The sequence below is a fragment of the Prunus persica genome, chromosome G7, assembly GCF_000346465.2.
Source record: "Prunus persica cultivar Lovell chromosome G7, Prunus_persica_NCBIv2, whole genome shotgun sequence".
NCBI classification, from domain to species: Eukaryota; Viridiplantae; Streptophyta; class Magnoliopsida; order Rosales; family Rosaceae; genus Prunus; species Prunus persica.
The window spans coordinates 7,907,347-7,930,467 of NC_034015.1; the positions used below are offsets into that span (position 1 = coordinate 7,907,347).

Consider the following 23,121-nt stretch of genomic DNA (forward strand, 5'->3'; position numbering starts at 1 on the left):
AATGATGAAGTATGATTGGCTCAAAGAAACTTAAGACTTTAACGCTTGATTCAACTTTTTCCTTATCCTTCCGTTTGGTTGGTGTTAATTCTTCTAACATTTTCTCAATTTTTGACATTGTGGTTTTTGTTTTGAAAGTTGGACTGGACTTTAGATCTTGGAAGGTGACTAAAGGTTTCTGATCAAGGGGCTTAGGAGCGATTTCTTTTGGAAGTAATTTGTCAACTTTTGTTTCTATTTTGTTGAGTTGTTTTCCTATGACAACTAAACTCTGGTTGGTATAATTATTTTGTTCAATTACCATTTTATTTTCTAAATCAGGGATCTTAAAAGGACTGGCAATAACTTGTGCATTCTGGTGTTGGATAACTATTGATTCGACAGGGGGATGACTGGCAAGGACTTTAGTGTGATCTATTTTTTCTCAATTTTCTTGAATTAAGGTTTTTAATTTGTTAGTTAAATATCGGCTTTCTACAAAATCAAGGTAATATATTTCAACTTGAGTAGAACGCATGTATTCTTTCCATTCATTAAATATCTGTTGTCTTTTGACTCTATCTGGGATTACTGAGCGATAATTTTCTCGTCTTACTTGATTTTCAAGAGCATGTAAGCGACTTTCTAATTTTTTCCAATTAATTTCAAATTTCTTATTAAGTGTTTGATAGATTCATATTTTGCATATATAATCTACCTTTATTTGCATTGTTTTCATGTGAAATTGGTTAGTTTAATGTGCTTGGTGGAGATTTTGTAGGAAATCATACTTAGCAAGGCTTTGGAGCAAAAACTATAATTTTGGAAGCTTAAGGGATCAAAATGGGTGGAATTATCATCTCAACAAAATCTCAAGAAGTCACTCTGTCATTTCATCAAACACCTGGAGTGCATCTGTGCAAGTGTCAATTTATATCCACAACTGGTCTCAGTGACCAGCGCCAGAAAGATTGAGTTAGAGAAGCTTACCATCGCATCACTGCCTTTCTCATGAAGAAGAACCCATCGTGAATTGCTGAAATGGTGGTTGCATCATTTGAGCAATTGAAAGAGATGCTAGATGACAAAATAATGAAATGGTCTGAAAGGAAAGAAAGCAACATGAATGAACTACACTATTGCCAACGTAAAAGGCTGGCTTAACAATTGTGAAACAATTGTTGGTTACCTTTTTTTTGTTGAGCCACCACCATCAGCTACTTTTGGAGCAAAGCATGGGTATTGGCTGGACACTTGATATACTTTCCTATTTTTTCCTTAAAACCCCAAAGCCAATTCCCTCTATCTTTTGAAACCGCATGTTACTCTTCCTTTTGAGAATAGGTATTGTTTTTTTTAATACATTCCTATTTTTCCTTTCCTTCCTAAATAAATATTATCTTCCTTATTTTTGGAGGAAAGTAACCTAATAACCTAATAGCCAGATCATCTTTTTTCCACCATCGTCTTCTCTACCATATTTTTCCACCAACTTTCAGTCAACCAGAGAAATATCATAGAGAGCCAAGAATTTGCTGCTGCTTTATTTGTGGAGCTTTTGAAGGTGTTCCTGTGAAGATTTTGAAGATCAAGTTCATCGGCCAAATTGGTTTTATGACAATAATTCTCTTGTTTATATTTTCTTCTGTCATGAACTAATTTCCTCGCTAGGGCTACGATGTAGCCTAACCTTGAATACTTAATTTCTATCGTTATATTAATTTCTGCTTATTATCTATTTGTTACTGTTCTTAATGATTTAAATATCTAGCTAATATTTAATTGATGATCCAAGCGGAGACCGAGAGGTGATGTTTGGTGTTTGCTTCTTGTAACAAATACCATGACTTGAATGAGTGCCCGAGAGGGACTAGCATGACTCATGCAGTTTTCTTGTAGGTTCTCATAGAACTTAATGGGTTCTTGGTTTTCTAAATCTGTTGCTCGAGAGAGAATGGGTTGTTAATTGAGAATACTTTTGGTTGAGCCCGAGAGGGGATATCGAATGAATTAGGAGAAACCATCGAATGAATTAGGAGAAACCAACTGTCAACATGGATAGTAATTATGGTTAATTGGCTATAAGAATTAAGTAGAATTGGTTATGGTGAAGTCGGATGCTCTAGTGTCTCATCATCTTAATTTTCTATCGTTAATTAAATTGTTATTTTTCATAATTGTTTTAGTTTTCTTAAAATTAATCAATTTTCTTAATCAACTGTTCAAATAGACTTATGCATTAATCATAATTGGTAGTTAATAGGAAATTACAGTCTTCGTGGGAACGACACTCTACTTATTTCTATATTACTTGTACGGATTGTGCGCTTGCAATAATTTCACAACAGTGTTCGAAGTTGGTTATCAGTTTTACAACTAGCTTCGACAAAATCAGATTGAGTTGGGGATTCAGGGGATTCAGGAGACTCAGATTTATTATCTTCTGGTGGTTTTCCATAAATAGGCTGAGTGACTTGTGCAGTTTTTCTTAGTGATTTCAATTTTAAATCAATTAAAGCTTTCTCTAACTCTAGGTCTCGTTCTAGGGTAGAGGAAGAGGCTGCAAAGGAATGCCTTGCAGGAATATGACGCTGGGATTAACCAGGTGTCGGTAACTGTTGTAACTGGACTGTTGATTTATGTGGGACTTGGTGACCAAAATTGATTTTAACTGTTCCGTCTAAATATTGTTGTATGTAGTCTAAATCGTTTAGACTACATTGGATAGGAACTGGAGGAATCTCAGTGGTTAGGGTCCAATCAGTGGGAAGAGTGACATCTGACCATTTGATTGAGTGAGGAACTCTAACTGTAGCATCAGGCGTATGACTTTGAATTAACAATGTTTGACTCTTCGGACTCTTATTTAGGGCTTGGAAATTCATGCTTGTGCCTGTGACTTTATAATATATTCTGTAAACTAATACTAGGGGTTGGCTTCCTGGCAAAACATCATAACCTTCAGTTTTAATATTTAGAGTGAGTGTTTTTAATATATGTGGATCGCTCAGGCTGACTGTAAAATCTGGATAACAATCAAAATGAATTGGGCCATTGGCAAGACTGGACTCAATAATTCCTAACGTACTGTCGTTAAAATTATTAAATTTGGCATCACGCAGACAGAGAAGGATATAAGCTTTTAATCCTAGGTTTGACGACCACCTGGACTAGACCAATATGAAGAAAATTGTTTCCATCAGTTTTATGTTTTCTTATTGACTCAAGATTAAGTAATTGACACGTCTCATGACTTTTACTTAGGGCATAGACTTGTTCGACTGTTTTAACATGGGTGGTTGACTTAAAACTAGATAATGACCATTTTTTCTTATAGATGTCCTGACTGGGAACTCGAGGTATATTCCAATCTTTATAATCTAAATTACTATTATTCTCATATTCAATTTGTTATTCATTTACTATCTTTGAGAGACTACTATTGGCTCTGGAGCTGCTAGAACTGTAAGAGTTGGTTCTAAGAAAACGACTCATTTTTACTCAAGGTTATGGGTTTGGACTCCTAAAGAAGAAGATGAACAGAAACTTCTAATACAGACTCCATGGGTAACAGCACACCTAAAATTCTCTTGCCCTCCTACTAATGCCACTACCGCTCAAACCTCCCTGGGACTTACTATTTGGAACGGGACTTACAATTCGGACACCAAGAGAGAGAAGGACAGGTGAACTGAAAGACCAGAAGAAGAAAAGAAGAAACTGAACACTTTACAACTCAAAAAACCTAAACCAGCTACTTGGGTTGGATGAGTTGCAGACTTAGACTAACTCTTCATCACTTATGGCTCTGATACCAGAAGGGGTCTAGAACCAATGAGAAAAGAAGGAAGAACAGAAAGAAGAATATGCAAAGAGATTATAAAATTGACGCAACTTATGCATGAAACAAATTAATGAATATATGAAAATAGATGCAGTTAAAATAAGCATTAGTCAAAATAATCAATTCTCAAAATATTATATATATATATATATATATATGTATGAAACTTCAAGTTCGGGTGCCTATATCAAATTCAAAAGAATACCTGGTTTGGACTGCAACTCCAAATTTGTAGTAATATGATATTGTTCAAGGTAACAAAATAAAACGATAATAAAATTAAAAAAAATAGAAGTTATGAAATCCAAATAATATTGGAACTTCATGTTTTTAACATGATGTGTATTTTTCAGCCCAAAATCATAATACATATGCACTTGTTGAAATATCGATTTGGAGGTTGACACAATTAGAACTTCAATTTCTAGAATTTACCTATTTTAATGCACATGTGGCCAAAACTTATAGTTTGGATTTGACATTGAACTTCTGGTCATATTAAGAACTTCATGTCCTTAAATATAAATTATTGAAATGAAAATAAATAATTGAATACTAACTTCTTTGCACGGGCTTCCGTGCATGCTAAAGACTTTTTGTTAATCACGGGCGCTATATGCATCTTCCGAAGTTTTGTAAATATTTTTTTGCAATTGTATTTATATAGATGTCTGTTTCAACAGTTTCATATTTTAATCAAGCACGTGTGATAAATTGTCATCTTAAAAGTTTTCCTTCATCCACCGTATTTTTCTAGACGTCCATCTTAGCAGTTTCTTTTTTTCTTTTATAGCATGTGAACTGTTAAGAAGGATAATTATTTACACCAAGCTGAGATATATTGTGTATTTGCAGTTGTAAGAACAACTGCTCTCCTTGATTCCTTGCATTGTCTTTGCGAAAAATCAACTAAAACAGATGCCTAAGAATACATATTAACCAGAATATTATATTGTACAAAATAATGAAGTAATGTGAAAATATTAGAGAGTTGAATTATACTATTCCTCTTTGTAACGTTATAGTACCCTCGTATCCAAAAAAATTGTAAAATCGGCCTTTAATCTTGTAAACCTCATTTTACTAGAATAAGGACTCCAATTTACATCCTTATGGTCTGAACTTACCAATTCTATGTAATGTGGATCTATATCTTTGTAAAATAAGCATTTACAACATTAAGGATTATAAGAACCCTAATGTTGTAATGATGGTGCAAAAACCTATAAATTACTACCCAATTTGTGTAACTTACATGTTTAAGGATCATTTTTATAATGTTATGGTACCCTTGTATCCTAATCATTGTAAAATCTGCATTTAATCTTGTAAACCCTCATTTTGCTAGAATAAGGACCCTAGTTTACATCCTCATGGTCAGGACTTACCAATTCTTTGTAATGTGGATACATATCTTCCTAAAATAAGAATTTACAACATTAAGGATTATGAGAACCCTAATGTTGTAATCGTGGTGCAAAAACTTGTAAATCACTATCCAAATCGTATAACTTATATGTTTATGGATCCTTTTCGTAACGTTATGGTACCCTCGTATCCCAACCATTGTAAAATCGACCCTTAATCTTGTAAATCCTCATTTTCCTACAATAAGGACCCCAATTTACATCCTTATGGTATGGATTTACCAATTCTTTGTAATTTGGATACAAATCCTTGTAAAACAAGGATTTATAATTTTAAGGATTATGAGAACCTTAATGTTATAATCGTGGTGCCAAAACCTATAAATCACTACACCCACATCGTGTAACTTACATGTTTATGAATCCTCTTTACAACGTTATGGTACCCTCATATCCCAATCATTTTACTAGAATAAGGACCCCAATTTACATCATCGTGGTCCGGACTTACCAATTCTTTGTAATATGGATACGTATTCTTATAAAACAAGGATTTACAATATTAAGGATAATGAGAACCCTATTGTTGTAATCGTAGTGCAAAAACCTATAAATCACTATCCAAATCCTGTAACTTACATGTTTATAGATCATCTTTACAACGTTATGGCATCATCGTATCCCAACCATTGTAAAATCGGCCTTTAATTTTCTAAACCCTCATTTTAATAGAATAAGGACCCCAATTTACATCCTCATGGTCCGGACCTACAAATTCTTTGTAATGTGGATACAAATTCTTGTAAAATAAGTATTTACAACATTAAGGATTATAAGAACTCTAATGTTGTAATCATGGTGCCAAAACCTATAAATTACTACCCAAATAGTGTAATTTACATATTTATGGATCCTCTTTACAACGTTACCAATCATTGTAAAATTTCCCTTTAATATTGTAAATTCTCATTTTACTAGAATAAAGACACCAATTAACATCCTCATGGTCCGAACTTACCAATTCTTTGTAATGTGGATACATATCCTTGTAAAATAAGGATTTACAACATTAAGTATTATGAAAATCCTAATGTTGTAATCGTAGTGCAAAAAACTATAAATCACTACCTAAATCATGTAACTTACATGTTTATAGATCCTCTTTACAACGTTATGATATCATCATATCCCAACCATAGTAAAATTGAGCCTTAATCTTGTAAACCCTCATTTTATTAGAATAAGTACCCAATTTATATCCTCATGGTCCGGACTTACCAATTCTTTATAATGTGGATACAAATCCTTGTAAAATAAGTATTACAACATTAAGGATTATGAGAACCCTAATGTTGTAATCGTGGTATAAAAACCTATAAAATCACTACCCAATTTGTGTAACTTACATGTTTATGGATTCTCTTTACAACTTATAGTACCCTTGTATCCCAATCATTGTAAAATCGGCTCTTAATCTTGTAAACCCTCATTTTACTAGAACAAGGACCCCAGTTTACATTCACATGGTCCGGACTTATCAATTCTTTGTAATGTGGATACATATCTTCGTAAAATAAGGATTTACAACATTAAAGATGATGAAAACCCTAATGTTTTAATCATGATGCAAAAACTTGTAAATCACTACCCAAATTGTGTAACTTATATGTTTATGGATCATCTTTATAACGTTATGGTACCCTCGTATCCCAACCATTGTAAAATCGGCCTTTAATCTTGTAAACCCTCATTTTACTAGAATAAGGACCCCAATTTACATTCTCATGGTCAAGATTTACCAATTCTTTGTAATGTGAATACAAATCCTTGTAAAAAATAAGGATTTATAACATTAAGGATTATGAGAACCTTAATGTTGTAATCGTGGTGCCAAAACCTATAAATCACTACCCAAATCGTGTAGCTTACATGTTTATGGATCCTCTTTACAATATTATGGTACCCTCGTATCCCAATCATTGCAAATCGGCCCTTAATCTTATAAACCCTCATTTTACTAGAATAAAGACCCCAATTTACATCCTCATGGTTCGGACTTACCAATTCTTTGTAATATGGATACATATTCTTATAAAATAAAGATTTACTACATTAAGGATTATGAAAACCCTAATGTTGTAATCGAAGTGCAAAAACCTATAAATTACTACCCAAATTGTGTAACTTACATGTTTATAGATTCTTTTTACAATGTTATGGTACCCTTGTATCCCAACCATTGTAAAATCAGCCCTTAATCTTGCAAACCCTTATTTTACAAGAATACCAATTTACATCCTCATGGTTCTGACTTCTAATTCCTTGTAATGTGGATCCATAACCTTATAAATTGTAGAAATACAACATTATGGATTGGTTGAACCCTAAATTTGTAATCGCGGTCCATAAATTTGTAAATTGCGACCTAATGCTTGTAACATGCATGTTTATGGATTGTCCTTTCAACGTTATGATACCCTCAATATCGAAAACTTGTAAAATCGGCACTTAATCTTGTAAATCCTCATCTTTACTAAAATAAGGACCTAATTTACATCTTCAAGGTCCATAGTTACCAATTTCTTTGTAATGTGGATCCATATCCTTGTAAAATTAGGATTTACAACATTATCGATTAGGTGAACCCTAATGTTGTAATCATGGTTCAAAAACTTGTAAATTACTAACCAAATCTTGTAAATTATAAGTTTTGGAATCCTCTTACAATGTTGTAGTACCCTCCAAACTATTGTAATACCGATCCTTAATTTTGTAAACCCTCGTGTTTACTATAATAAAGAGCCCATTTTACATCCTTAAGGTCCACACTTATCAATTCCTTGTAATGTTGATCTATGTCCTTATAAAAGGGGAATTTGTATAGGAAGCTGGTAACTTTCTTCTCCTTCATTACCTAATTTAGTATTTTATTATGTTACATACATATATAAAATTTTGAGTATTTTAGTTGAAATTATACATATTATATGTAAATACTATATTTATGAGTATATATATAGATGTGAAGGGGTAACTTGTATAACAAGGATATGAACCAAAAATCAGAGAAGGATCATAAGGGAAATTTTTTGGGAACATGAATATGTGGATGAGAATATATTAAATTATTTGTTTAGGCATAGAAATAAGTTTGTAAAAGCATATTTTGAATATGCTATGAGTCATATTCAAGAAATAATATATAGTTTTAGTTTTAAGACATTTGTTTGAAATTATTTTAGAATTAGCTTGAATTCTAAAATTTCGTACATGAGAAGTGAATGAGATGGTAACTCAATCACTTTCTTCCCCTTCATTACCTAATTTAGTATTTTGTTATGTTACATACTCATATAAAATTTCTAGTATTTTAGTTGAAATTGTATGTATTATATGTAAATATCATATTTATGTATTATATATTGATTATAAAGTGCAATATATATTATTTAAGTATTATATTATTAGATATTCTTATTTAACATTTTTTTATTGATCAGAGCGTGAACCAATTATATTATGAGGATATGAACCAAAAATCAGAGAAGGATCATAAGGGAAATTTTTGTTGGAAGATGCTATGAGTCATGTTCAAAAATTAATATATATTTTTTGTTAAAAGGTATTTGTTTAAAGTTATTTTTAGAATAAGCACGAATACATATATATTTTATATATAATAATATTTCATCTTGAGAAGTAATTATAGTGTGGCTTCAGAGTATGGTCATATAATATTTATTATAATACAAGTTGATATTTATTAATTTTATGTCTTAAAAGTTGAATATCTTATCATTAAATGATATTATAACACGTGAACAAGTTATACTATGTAGTCATATTTTAGCTCTTTATAATAATTTATTCACATTTAAGAAATAACAAAACAAAAAGAATAGTTTAGATGTTCAAAAATTATTTTTGGTTATAAGTATTAAAAAAAAAAAATTCAGTTCGGCTAACTGGATTTATATAAAGCTACCCAAGTTTGATTGTTTTTGGTTATAAGTTATATGAAGCAACCCCTAACTCATGAATCATGAAAAAAATCTTCAAGTGTTATAAAATAATTAAAATAATTGTAACAACATTATGGTCCACCCTAATTCATAACATTGTAATACCCTAATTTACAAAGAAAATGACATATAGTACCAAGGTAAGAATGAACTTTGGAGTAAAATTGTGTCATTATCCTTGTAAATACAACTGAAAATCTTGTAATCTATGAGAAAACTTGTAAACTTTCTACTTTTATATTTATTTTTCTTGACTTTTTAACAATGAACTATAAAATCCATGGGCATATTAGGAAAATAATACAAATTTATAATACATCTTGGATGTCTATGAAAGTACAAGCATGTAACATAGAGTTCAACAATTAATATAGTTCTTATTTAGAAATTGATTTCAACCAATTACATAGACAAAACTTGAGGTGAAAAAATTTGATGGATAAAGACTTTGAAGCTCTCAAATAAATGTTTTTTTTTCGCATTCACCAATTCTATGAAACAAAAGAAACAAAAATTAAAACTTAACCACAACTAGCCGTAATTCATATAAATGAAACCAGCTACTCATAATGAAATTGAGTAAAGCTACAATGAGGTGACATATCAAAATCAGAAGAAAAAAAGAGTCTAAAACGGTTCTCATAAAAAAAGAGTCTAAAACGGTAACTTTAGATTTATAAAAGTAAACAAATGCCATTGTGAAATTCATAAGCGTGTCATCGTGAGTCAAATAGAATAAATTCAATTGAAAAATAACATGTCAAGTTATATGCCAATTGCCAAACAATGAGGCCATAATTGCATGACCCTTATGCAATTGCATTTGCATTAAATATTAACAAAAGGTAAAAACTGGATAATTTGTATAACCGGTAACTATTTTTTTAAAAAATCAGGTGCATCAGTGCACCTAGTACACTATAGACGTTCCCTAAAATTAGTATGAGGTGCAAAGAACAAATAATAAGGTTCCAATAAAATCTCCCTTACTTTATATTGGATTATCATTTACCATAATAATAAATATCCTATTGATTTTAAATCAAAGTTCCCTAAAAAACTAATAATTTATCTATATATATATATATAAAGCAAAAAGCAGAGAATGGTGAAACATTCAAAATACCAAAAAATGCCCTTGGTTAATGCAAATATTAAGAATTGAAATTATTAATTAAATGCGGATAATATGGTAAATTCACAATTTTTCGTATTAAAAAATAAAATTAAAAGAAAATTCAGATAATGGATCCTATTTTTATGGAACACAAATATCCATTATCTTTTTTAATTCTAAAATAAATTAAAATTTTTTTTAAAAAAAACCTCTCGCATGCGCGGAAGCGCGTGCAGAGAGGCTAGTATATATAAAGCAAAAGACAGAGAATGGTGAAACATTTAAAATACAAGAAAATGCCTTTGATTAATGCAAACATTAAGAATTGAAATTATTAATTAAATGAGGATAATACAGTAAATTAACACTTTTAAAAAAATTAAAATCAAAAGAAAAATCAGATAATAGATCTTATTTTAATTAAACTCACTACCCATTATTTTTTTTAATTCTAAAATAAATTTAAAATTTAAAAAAAAATCGTTCGCATGCATGAAAACGCACGTGGAGAGGTTAGTTAATAATAATGAATAATAATAATAAAATATAAAAAATAGAAACATAGAGTTAAGAAATGAACATCCGCCCGAAAAATAAATGTTTAGAAAAGAACAACTCTTCCCTTGCCCAACGCAACGCCAAACACCCATCCTCTCTCTATCTCTGTACCCTTCTCCCCTATCACTCATTCTAATAACTTGGCAGGGCAGAAGACGTGTGCGAGACTTGTCAGAGGAGGAGAAGCAGGCGGCGGCTGAAGGCATTAACGTCGCCGGTCTTGAAGTGGACATGAAATTCATCACAACTTATTCTGGACCATTATATCAAATTATTTAAAATATAGTCAAACAAAAAAACAAATGTTGCCTTGGCCACTAAAAGGTGTTAGATACAGAAACTATTTGAAACTTTGAGTTGATGGTTACCGGTGTGCATGAGAATTGAGGCAAGTTTTCCATTTGTTTCTGGCGAGCCAAACATAGGTCCAAATGTTAGCTCTGTTACGTTTACCAATTGCCATGATGCATCTTAGCAACAGAGCTGGATTACCTCTCAAGGGTTTCTCTCAGGCTCTTCTTCCCATGCTGTGCAGTCTCAAGTTTCTATACCACTCCATGAACTACACGGTGACGCCTAGAATCACATCGCCTGATAGAGATTTTAGTGCCAGTTTTAATGTGGCACAATCCAACTGGCTAATTACCAGGCTTAGCAAAGATGGGAAATTTAGAGAAGCACGCCAAGTGTTTGATGGAATGCCTGACAAAGACGTTGTCACATGGACAACAGTGATCACGGGTTATATCAGATGTGGGATGATGGAGGAGGCTAGGAGTCTGTTTGACAGAGTGGATGCTAAGAAGGATGTGATCACTTGGACTGCGTTGGTCAGTGGGTATATAAGGCTGAAACAAATGAAGGAGGCAGAGAGGTTGTTTTATCAGATGCCGGTGAAGAATGTGGTTTCTTGGAACACCATGATTGATGGGTATGCACGGAATTGTCAGGTTGATATGGCTTTGGAGTTGTTTGAGAGGATGCCAGAGAAGAATGTGGTATCTTGGAATACAGTTTTAACGGCTTTGGCACACTCTGGCAGAATTGAAGAGGCAAGGACGCGTTTTAATTTGATGCCGGAAAGGGATGTTATTTCATGGACAGCAATGGTTGCAGGATTTTCAAGAAATGGCATGATTGATGAAGCTCGAGAATTTTTTGATAGGATGCCTAAAAGGAATGTGGTCTCGTGGAATGCAATGATTACAGGCTACACCCAGAATATGAGATTGGATGAGGCTCTTGAATTGTTTGAGAGGATGCCGGGGAGGGACATGCCATCATGGAATACAATGATTACTGGTTTCATTCAGAATGGGGATTTAAAGCGGGCGCAGGAATTGTTTATTCGAATGCCGCAAAAGAATGTCATCTCTTGGACTACGATGATCACAGGGTATGTACAAGATGGGCAAAATGAAAAAGCATTGATGTTTTTTTCAAAAATGCTGGTGGATAATGGGGTGAAACCGAATCAGGGAACTTTTGTGAGTGTTCTAAGTGCTTGTAGTAACTTAGCTGGTTTCAGTGAGGGGCAACAAATACATCAGATGATAAGTAAAACAGTCCATCATGAATGTGCATTCTTGGTATCAGCACTCATAAACATGTATTCAAAATGTGGGGAGTTAGTCACTGCTAGGAAGATGTTTGACGATGGATTGACAATCCATAGGGATATGGTCTCCTGGAATGGTATGATTGCAGCCTATGCACATCATGGATGTGGTATTGAGGCAATTAACTTGTTTAATGAAATGCGGAAATTAGGGTGCAAACCTGACGATGTTACTTATGTGGGGCTGCTTTCTGCATGCAGCCATGCTGGTTTGGTGGAGGAGGGGCTAAAGTATTTTAATGAGCTTCTTAGAGATGGGTCAATACAAGTGAGAGAAGATCATTACACATGCTTGGTTGATCTCTGTGGTCGGGCAGGGAGGCTCAAAGAAGCTTTTAATGTCCTTGAGAAGCTGGGGACTAAGATATCAGCATCTGTTTGGGGGGCTCTTCTTGCTGGATGTAATGTTCATGGCAACATGGATATTGGGAAGCTGGCTGCAGAGAAGCTTTTAGAGGGGGAGCCAGAGAAAGCAGGCACTTACTTGTTGTTGTGTAACATATATGCTTCATCTGGGAAATGGAGAGAAGCTGCAAAGATAAGGATGAAAATGAAAGAGAAAGGGTTGAAGAAGCAGCCTGGTTGCAGTTGGATAGAAGTTGGAAATAAGGTGCATGTGTTTGTGGTTGGTGATAAGTCTCATTATCAGTCTGAACTTATATATTCTTTAATTTACAATCTACATGAAAGAATGAAGAAGATTGGTTATATACCTTATGATGATCTGACAGTAGATGATAATTTTTCATGAACATAGATTATCGATTAGCAGATAGTTCAAAAGGCACTATTAGAAAAGTGATTAATTATCCACGACGAGTTCGCTCACATCTCTCTCTTTCGTTGGCATCTCCTCTCACTCTCTCAGACCCATCAAATTCTCCAAGGTTTTTCACGAAACCCCAGTTGCTATTTGTTTGTTTCCTTTCTTTATTTTTATGCTAAATTCTTATAAGTCCATATTCTTATGTTCTGGACTGCGAATGAATCTTCCGTTCATGGTATAGTCCATACCCTTTGGCATTTTATTTGTTGAGTCATACATTAGTATAATACTTTAACCTTGAAAAAGCGTATGAATTGATCTGTGTAATAAGTCTCTTGAGGCTCTAGAAAGAGGATCATTAGTCATAATTTTCCTTTCAAATAAATTATACCTAGATCACTTTATCTGACTTGCTTGTGTGAAAGTAATGCCAGAACTTGAATTGTAAACATAGAAAATGAAAAGCACTGGGTGGCTTATCTGCAAAAGAATGTGTTTGTTTAACTCCCACTAGTTACGTACCAATTCAAGAAAATATCTGAAACTATTATATGTCAAGTTCTTTCTCTTTTTCCTATCTTGGCTGGAGTTATTTGATACCATTGCTTATCTGCAAAAGAATGTGATTTTTTTAACTCCCACTAGTTACATACCAATTCAAGAAAATCTCTGAAACTATTATATGTCAAGTTCTTTTTGGCTGGAGTTATTTGATACCAAGGGCAGAGGTAGGATGTTACAAAAACTGGGTTGGGCTAACATAGAGACAGCCTTGACTCTATGAGGAGTCTCACATTAATTTGTTGGTTGCTTCATTGCATATTGCAGCCCATAGATTTTTCATTTCCTAGCAGCTTCTTGCTTATAAACACAACCCTCAAACAAGCCCAGCAAGAAATTCAAAGAATTCCTCCTGACAACTGCATAATTGTGTGTGGTTTACATGGTTGGTGGCTATCATCCTAATCTTTTTTATTTCTATGTGCGAAACCACATATCGGATCTAGCTCCGCATAGAGCATGTCATAGACTGAAAATTTCCTTTAATTTCATTAATTAGGAATCTCATTCCTCAATTTCTTTGTTCTTTGATCTTTTCAATGACAACAACAATGGATATATCAAGTTTGCAGAGTTTGTGCAGACATTGAGTGTTTTCCACCCAAAAATCCCTGATGCAATCAAAATTACTTGTAAGTAATATAGTCATGATACTATGATGGTAAATCCTACTTTGGCCATCTCCCATATGTTTGGAATTTTTAGATTTTCAATTGGCAGTAGTAGCATGTCTTGCACAGAATCTTCTGCTGTGTTGCTTTTCAATTCAAATGCACACTCTAAAATGGATACATTTGAATGGCAGATGCTTTTGAATTGTATGATTTGGGGCGCACTGGTTACATCGAGTGAAGGGAGGTAAGTCCCAGTGGTTTCTATTTTGTTTCGGAATGCTCATTAAAGATATTGAGGCATAAGTTTGTGTGGACTACTGGTTTTCCATAGAAGACGAGAGGCGAATGTGAGAAACTTAATGAAGACAGATAGGATATTCTTGATTGCTAGTATCTTCTGAGATTAGTTGTTCTTTGTTGATCATGATTCATAATAAAACTTACGCCAAAGGTGAGACTGAACTATAAAAAGTAGCCTACAAGGGGTAGTAGTGAGGCCCAGCTTCAAAATCAAGCTCAATTCTGGAAATATGTTCATATTGATTTTTTTTTTTTTTTTTTTTTTTTTTTTGGGTGAGTTTCCTGTTGTCTTTAATAGGTTACTAAGGGACTTGTATCAGTTTGGAAAAGTTAATTAAAATTCACTGACAATATCGTTTTACTTTTGGAGATATGTAGAATTGTGAAATTCTGTTGACATTTCCTGCAAACATGATATCTTCAGAAAGCAGGCAAAGTTTTGTACAAAAGAAATCCAAAGTACCTGGCTACCATTCAATGTGAGATTATCACTGGCCATGATTTCTTCTATTTAGTGTGTCACAATAAACAAAACAGTTTTTTTGTTCACTTGTGGTAATGATAAGTCACAATCAGGTAGCCATCAATTACGTGCACATTAGCAACCTCATTTGAATCCCATCTACCTTTTGGCAATTTGCCTTTTTCTTCGGAACTAAAGGATGACTGCAATGATTGTGGCAAACTCATTGCTATTATTGAAGTTAAATACTTTTTCAAAAAATCAATTGCAAGACATGCTGGACTATTTAGGACAGTCCCTTTAAGTCTATTCTTGTGCTGGGCATGCCTTTTATTTTGGGAGGAATTGGTTCTCTTTGGTGAATTATCTGTCTTTTAGATGTTCCTACTCCAAATATGTTGATACCAGCATTAAGTCAATTTAGTGTAATAAAGATTTGCCGGCGTGCTTTTGATTGTTTGTTTTCATGTTTCATGAAATCAGAATGCAAGGTGCTTAGGATCTATAGTGGTAATTGTTTTTTTGAATGAGATGGGGCATTCATAATTGGTTCTTTTTTTTGTCTTCTGTTTCTCCGACAAATTAAGTTAAAAATATTATTGTTGCAGTGTTTTCTATTATTGAGCATACTGTAGATTTTCTAAATTTGTTCTTGCAACTTAAATCAATATCTGCACTTTTTCCCCTTGATTCTAAGCCATGTACATTTGCAGATGAGTGGAGGTCATGGATAAGATGAAAGGACTTATTTTATTTTTTAAATTCAGGTTGATAGTGCAAGAATATCAACCAAGTGAATGTTTCTGCACTTTACAGTTTACACTCAAAGTTAAAGTGGTCCTCGTCGTCTACCTTCTGTGCCTTGACCTCCTAAGTTTGGTACAGGTTTAGAAACTAGGAGATCTTAATCTTAGTCTACAATTCATAAGATATGATTTGATTTGATTATCACCCCTAATGTGATTATCACCCTAATATAACAGCTTACTATTTTTATGATTGAACAGAGTATTTATCATTCATTAGCCTATGGATTATCACTATTTTCTGCATAAAAATCGTATGAAGAGTATTCAATTTTCTGAATGGATATCCATCATGATTTTTGTTTTAGTTGCAGATGTAAAATCAGTAAATTCTTAGATATCACGAATAGGTTTTGTTTATATTATAGTGTATTTTTGTGATTTATAATTTTGTGGTTTTGGCTTTTATTAGAAGATGACTTTTTATATCTATTTTATCTCTTTTCCTTTCCACATTTGATCCGGTGGGGTTTTTATCCATCTCGTTGATCCCTATTTTATCCATCTCTTTTCCTTTCCTACATTTGATTCGGTTTGATATCCGTAAGCCGTGAAATCCTGAGTCAATTTGACGACCTTAAGGGACCCCCCTCATGCAATTTTGATCATTTCTGTCCCAATTATCGAGATGGATTCACGACATCCATTTTTTTTCTTTTCGAAGGGATACTTTTTAATGTTCGGAAGGGACAGGGAAAACTATCTTTTTCCTTTTCCGATGGGACAAACTAGCATGGTAGACGCACACTTATAAGGAGGTTACTCAGAGCGATTTTTATCGATGTGGGACAACTTTGTTTCTTCATTTATTTATTTTTTTAATTTTAATTTTTATGTTCTTCATCCTCTCCTTGATAGTTTCATATTTTTATTGATGCCGGTTCAAACTTATCTCAGGCATTGAAGGGCCCTGCTCAGCCTGATCGGATTACAAAAATAAGATTGCAGTTTCAAACATTCCTTTCAGAGGCAACTGGATTTTATCATGATTTGATAGTGAAGATGAGAGCAAAGTATGGGCTCCCTCTGGCCTCTGGGGTATTTCTCTGAGGATCCTGAAAATAGAATTGTTATGGACGAGGATACAGAAATGAAGATGATGCCACCGATGTTTGATCTACTTGGGTGATCTTGCATGCTACAAAGGATCATCAGCTATTTGTTTTGATATTTTTCTTCATATATTTTTCTCCGGACGTGTCTGTTTATGATGATTTTGGCCCTTCACTCTGACAAATCATCCTCCTTTTTCAGCTTCCTAGAGTTGGTGGCTGTTTATTGATATTTTCCTAGCCTGGCGGTGGATAGTCCCTTTTCAACTGCAAGTGATAACTTGATCGTTGCATTGTGACAAGGTACGTATTGTGTTCTTAGCGTGACCTATGGAAATGTTGTAATTGTTTCCTGTGCTGTGCTCTTATCTTGACATTTTTTTAGGAATCATTGCCAATCATTTACCCTTTCCATTAATAATTCTTCTCTCAAAATTTTAGGCCATAATTAGAGGTCTAATGGTTTTTCTTTTGGCTTGTGTTCACTGAGAATCGTGTAGCTTTGCGAAACTTTTGGTCACCCATGCTTCTTTCTTGCGGTTTTTGGTGATGTGGAATTTACTCAATTTTGTTAAGTCGTACGATAATTTGCCTGTTCCCAGAAACATTTAACTTTCTGAGAACATATTGATTGATAAACTAGCTGATTTTGATTAATTACTGCATAATTGGAACATAAAGCATACCCTCTGTGTCTCAAAGGGATTGCCTTCTATGAACAAGTGAATATTGAAAAGTGATCATAATGGTTACAGATTAATGTATTTCAGTCAAATTTCTCATTCAGACTTTATGAATTTTTCAGTGGAGTAAAAGAAGGAAATACCTTCTGTTGTTTACCAGTTCAATTCTTCCATCAACTTTTTCTGCAAGGCCAAAATGATGGATGATGCATTGAAGACGTACAGAAGAATGCAAGAGATGAAAATTCAACCCACTGAGCAAACACTTACCTATCTGTTATATGCGATCTTGTGGGGGAACATTAAGAGGAATATGGAGAGTGGAAATTTGGTGGTAAGCAGAGATCTACATGAGTACTTGCTACTGAACTGTCTTCGTGGTGGCTACTTTGAGAGAGTGACGGTGGTCCTTGACTTTATGAAGGAACATGGCATGTGCACCGACAAGTGGTTGTACAGAGTGAGTTTGTAAAACTTGATAAGAATCTTTATAGGAATTTAAAGGCGTCAGAAGCCAGAACTGAGGCTCAGTTGATTGAAGAGAAGTTCAATATGAACTGGGATGATTTACTGCAAGAAAAGCCATTTATGGTGCACTGCGACTCTCATTGACCTAAACCAATTACCTTCTACAGCTCCGAGTTTCCTAAACTAACACTGATTTAAAGTTAGGGGAGCAGTGTAACTGCCATCAACTCCTATAACTCTTTTCCTTAAGTTTAGGTTAGTTCCCTCTTAATTAGGTATTCTTCGGAGTTCCTACCTAGAACTCCCTTATAAACTAGAAAGTTGAAGGTTTTGCAACAGCGAATATGGAAGATGCATTATGGTTCTCAAGTGAAACCAAACTCATACTCCATTTGTAATGTCTGTATCATGCCGGGGAGTGACGTGCCATCATGGAATACAAGGATTACTGGTTTCATTCAGAATGGGGATTTAAAGCGGGCGAAGGAGTTGTTTATTCAAATGCCGCAAAAGAATGTCATGTCATGGACTACGATGATCACAGGGTATGTACAAGATGGGCAAAATGAAAAAGCATTGATGATTTTTTCAAAAATGCTGGTGGATAATGGAGTGAAACCAAATCAGGGAACTTTTGTGAATGTTCCAAGTACTTGTAGTAACCGAGCTGGTTTCAGTGAGGGACAACAAATACATCAGATGATAAGTAAAACAGTCCCCAAAAAAAAAAAAAACCTGTATATGTATTTTACTCCTAAAATAAACTCACATGCTTGAGAATCTCTTTCATTATAAAAACCAAATTGGTACTTTCATCTATTATTATTATACTTGCTTACGCTTTTGCCTGGTCCATCAAAACCTAAAGGTACCTAAGCAGGGCATTACATAACACCCAATATTGCCAAGCCTAGTGGCGTGAGTTTGTAATTAAGTAGGGCATTCTCGTAATTGGTTGCTTGATTGAAATCTTCTCAGATAATGCATGATAGTCTTGGACTGTTCACCTTGGTGGTGGTGAGTCGCACAAAGCATGCCCCTACCCTCGGGTTATTAGGGTCCCCCAACTACAAAAGGTGGGTAGTAAATCTCTAAATGAAAAAGAGAATTTAACTGGGGGTACTGTGACCCCACGGACCAACATGCCTTGCCTGAGCTTGGACCTCATCACACAATCACTTTTTCTCTCAAACAATTGCAACAGATCCTCCAATTTTGATCCTCTTATTGTTTACAATTATTTTCTCTTCTTTCTTTATTTTTTACTTCTTGTTTAAATATGAATTTCTCTGTTTTGGTGTTGATTATTTGTATTTGCTTCTTGGTGACGACATTCTTGTGTATGTCATGGACATTCACGGAAGCAGATAGAAATGGTAGAATCGATGAAGAAGAGTGGAGGAAATACGTTACAGAAAATCTTTCTTTATTGAAAGTGCTCTAATGGAATTGTTAAGGCAACTCATTACATTAGTGACACATGACTAATGAGTTGCACCATTTTGTCAGATGATTGAATTAGTTCAACTATGGACTTTTGCTCTTGCTACTTTTTGATGTTTTAGTTGCACATGTAAATTCAATAAATTCATGGATCTCACAAATAGGTTATGGTTATATTATAGTGTATTTTTGTGATTTATAATTTTGCGGATTTGAATTTTATTAGATGATGACTTTTTATATCTATTTTATTGCATATTTTTATTATTTTTATTGCATAAAATTTATTTTTAACCTAGAAATGTAATTTAATTCAATTATATTAAAAATCAAAGGTAATGTAATTAAATGCAATGCAATTCCACTGCAATATTCAACTTTAGTCACCAAACATTGGTTGGAGTGCAAAAAGCTTATTGATAAAATAGTGCACCAAAAGCAATTCTTTTCTTGTTTGTTGGGCAAGATAAAGCATGGGATTGGACTACTTTAGTCCAGTCTCACCTTTGATCATTAGATTAAGCTGGAACAGGATTAATATCTAGTCCCCCTCAAATAGTGTTACGAGCCCCTCCTTATGGCCGTCCTCAAGGGTTGGGTTAACACAATGGGCATCTAATTGATTCGTTTAGTGCACTGAGTTCATTTTTGTCAAATTTGGCCTTCCTTATACAAGGGTTGGGAGTCGTTTTGGGCTAAATTTGTGTTTGCCTCTCTGGGGTTGATCACCTAACCTTGTGAGAAATAGGAAAGTAATGCTAATCCTATTAGCAATAGAAAAACAGAAAAATAATTCCCTCATATTAGGAATAGTGAACTAATCCGAAATAATAAGACTGAAAATCAACAACAAACAAAAAACCAAATAAGCAATGGTCTAAATCCCAATTAAATCTGGATTATTGGTTGTGCTACATCATTCTTCAAGGGTGACAAGAACTCAACACCGGTGAGTCAATGATCGGAGAAGACAACGGTCACTAAGGGTAGTGTCGACGATGGGTATAGGTATGATGAACTGTTGGTGGATGTCCGGTTAAAACCGAAGTCGAAAGAATGAACTCGATACAATCTAAAGATGATTTTGGTATTGATGCAGGAGAGATGGATCAAGTTTAAAATGTGATCTGTGTGGGGCTAGGCTGCAACATTAAAATCTAGGTAGGGGGACCTCCGTGCCAAATCTTATATTCTTATGTGTGTATGAAGTAAATATATATGAATGAATGGAAAAATCTGCATTGTTTTTATTTGGCATACCTATGTCTAGTTTTGTGGGTAATGGATATCTTCTTTGTACGATGTGATATCCAAAGATCATTATTATGATAACTTGAGGGTGAAGGGTCACATGCATTGGGAATTGGAATTCGATACCTTAACCCTACAAGTTATGTTGACTAATTAGACTTACAATCAAAGTGGATGGGGATAGACTATGAGATATATAACTACAAAATGGACAATCTCGCTACCTTAACATAGAAGTTGAATCATTTAATCTTTTGTAAGGGTAGTTGGCTAGGTCGATTATAAAGTAATGACACTGGGCCCAAAAAACTTGATTTCAAAAGTTGATTGAGCATCCTTTTCTTATTGAAAACTAAATGCAAAGTTTTCGTTATGCATTATTATTAGTTTTAAGATAAACTCTGCAATCTCAATATAGTAGTAGGGAGAAGAGCATATGAACGTATGTGATACTCAATGGCGGATTCAGGATTCTTTAACTAAAAAGTCTTAGAAAGACGGCGACGGCACAAGACGGTGGTGGTCGGCGCTAGCGAAGAGGTAGTGATGGAGGTTGGGAGGTTGGGGCTCCTAGGGTTGTGAGATATTAATTTGGGAATGAAAGGGTTTGGTGACGTGCTGTGGAGTTGGATAAATGGGAGGGGAGGAGGATGATCTTTTGTTTTGTTTTAGTTTTAAAAGACTAGACCCAAAACAACGTAGTTTTGAGGCCAAGTCAATTAAAAAAAATTGAATTGAGCCCTGGACCAAACAATGTCCTTTGGCCAGGCTTTTTTTAAAAAAAAATTTGGACCTTGCGTGCATGCAACAGCTGGGCAATGAGCAGCACAATGCAAGGCAAGCCCACAAGGGACTTTCATTGAGCACCTTGTGTGCACACAAAAGGGCACTCCACTGTTGTCCAAGGGGTCGCTTATGGAGTCCGTAGCCAGATTTCCGGCATCCCAAGGGGTCGTGCAACCCTTCTTGTCCCAACATGCATCCACTCCTGGTGATGCCTACCCTATGTGTAAATCTTGCAGGTACTATGGTACGAAGGACTTTGATTTGCGATCTTGCGGTCATTCGATGAATATGTTATCTTTTGATTCATAAGAGCATCCACAATGGGCTCCCTAAACCACCTCTTTAGACAAATTTTAGAGAGGAATTATAAAAATGCAACTCCAACCATGCTCCCTATCCACCTCCTAAAATAGGGAGTCCTCTAGGAGCTTCTAAATCTGAGGAGAGAGAAAGGACTCCTAGTGGCTCCCTATAATTTAATGCTGCTTTATTTAATGAGTATTTCAAACCTTTATTTAATGCTAACTATTTTTTTTAATAATTTTTTAATAGAGATTGACCAATTAAAAGTTATAGCATTTATGACTCTCCAAATTATGGAGTATGGTTGGAGTTGAAATTTTTTAGAGAGCTCCTAAAATAGCTTCCTTATATTTTTAGCTAAATTTTAGCTAAGAAATAGAGAGCATCATTGTGAATGCTCTAAGAGCGTCCGCAGTAGGCTCCCTAAACCACCTATTTAGATAAATTTAAGGGAAGAATTGAAAAAATACAACTCCAACCATGCTCCTTATCCACCTCCTAAAATAGGGAGACCTCTAAGAGCTCCTAAATCTAAGGAGAGAGAAAGAACTCCTAGTGATGGCTCTCTATAATTTAATGATGCTTGTTTTATGAAATTTTTAACCTTTTAATTAAGGGTTAAATACTCTTTTGGTCATTAGGTTTTGCATGAGAATTCAATTTGGTCACTGAGAAATTTTATTTAGTCAATTTAGTCATTGTGTTTCTCAAATTTTACAATTTATAGACATTTCATCATCTTCCGTTAAGTGCAATTTTATTTATTTATTTATTTATTTTTAACGAAGTACGTTCAATCTTCTTCCTCTAACTCAACGAGTTAGGGTATTTTTGTGCTATTAGAGTTTAGCAAATTGGGAGAAATCTTGGGTTGAAATCGGAATTGTGAGGTATAAGGTCATATATTGGATGCTATATTGAAGCTTGAATCGATTGAGTGAGAACCGTATTGTGACTTCGAATGGCAATGAGATGTAATCAAGGAGATAAAACACTAAAATATATTGGTAAGTTGTTGATTTCATTTTAATTTGATTCGGTTTTTTTATTTTCCTCATATCTCAGAATTTCAATTTCAACCCAAGATTTCCCCTAGTTTGTTAAACTCTAATAGCACAAA

The 23,121-nt window shown here is 34.2% G+C and overlaps 1 protein-coding gene across 6 annotated transcripts; it reads left to right on the forward strand.

The window, feature by feature from the left end:
• LOC18771036 (pentatricopeptide repeat-containing protein At2g35030, mitochondrial) lies at window positions 10,750-19,040 on the forward strand. Of its 6 annotated transcripts, XM_020569253.1 has the most exons (6): window positions 10,750-13,115; window positions 13,263-13,392; window positions 14,100-14,464; window positions 14,638-14,690; window positions 16,913-17,370; window positions 17,873-19,040. In XM_020569253.1, the coding sequence occupies exons 1-2, from the start codon at window positions 11,319-11,321 to the stop codon at window positions 13,272-13,274; spliced, it is 1,809 nt and encodes a 602-aa protein (XP_020424842.1). In that variant the 5' UTR covers window positions 10,750-11,318; the 3' UTR covers window positions 13,275-13,392; window positions 14,100-14,464; window positions 14,638-14,690; window positions 16,913-17,370; window positions 17,873-19,040. The 6 variants fall into 6 exon arrangements, with proteins under 6 accessions (XP_020424842.1, XP_020424837.1, XP_020424839.1 ...); XM_020569248.1 differs by having other exon boundaries at window positions 10,750-13,392; XM_020569250.1 differs by having other exon boundaries at window positions 10,750-13,392; window positions 14,398-14,464.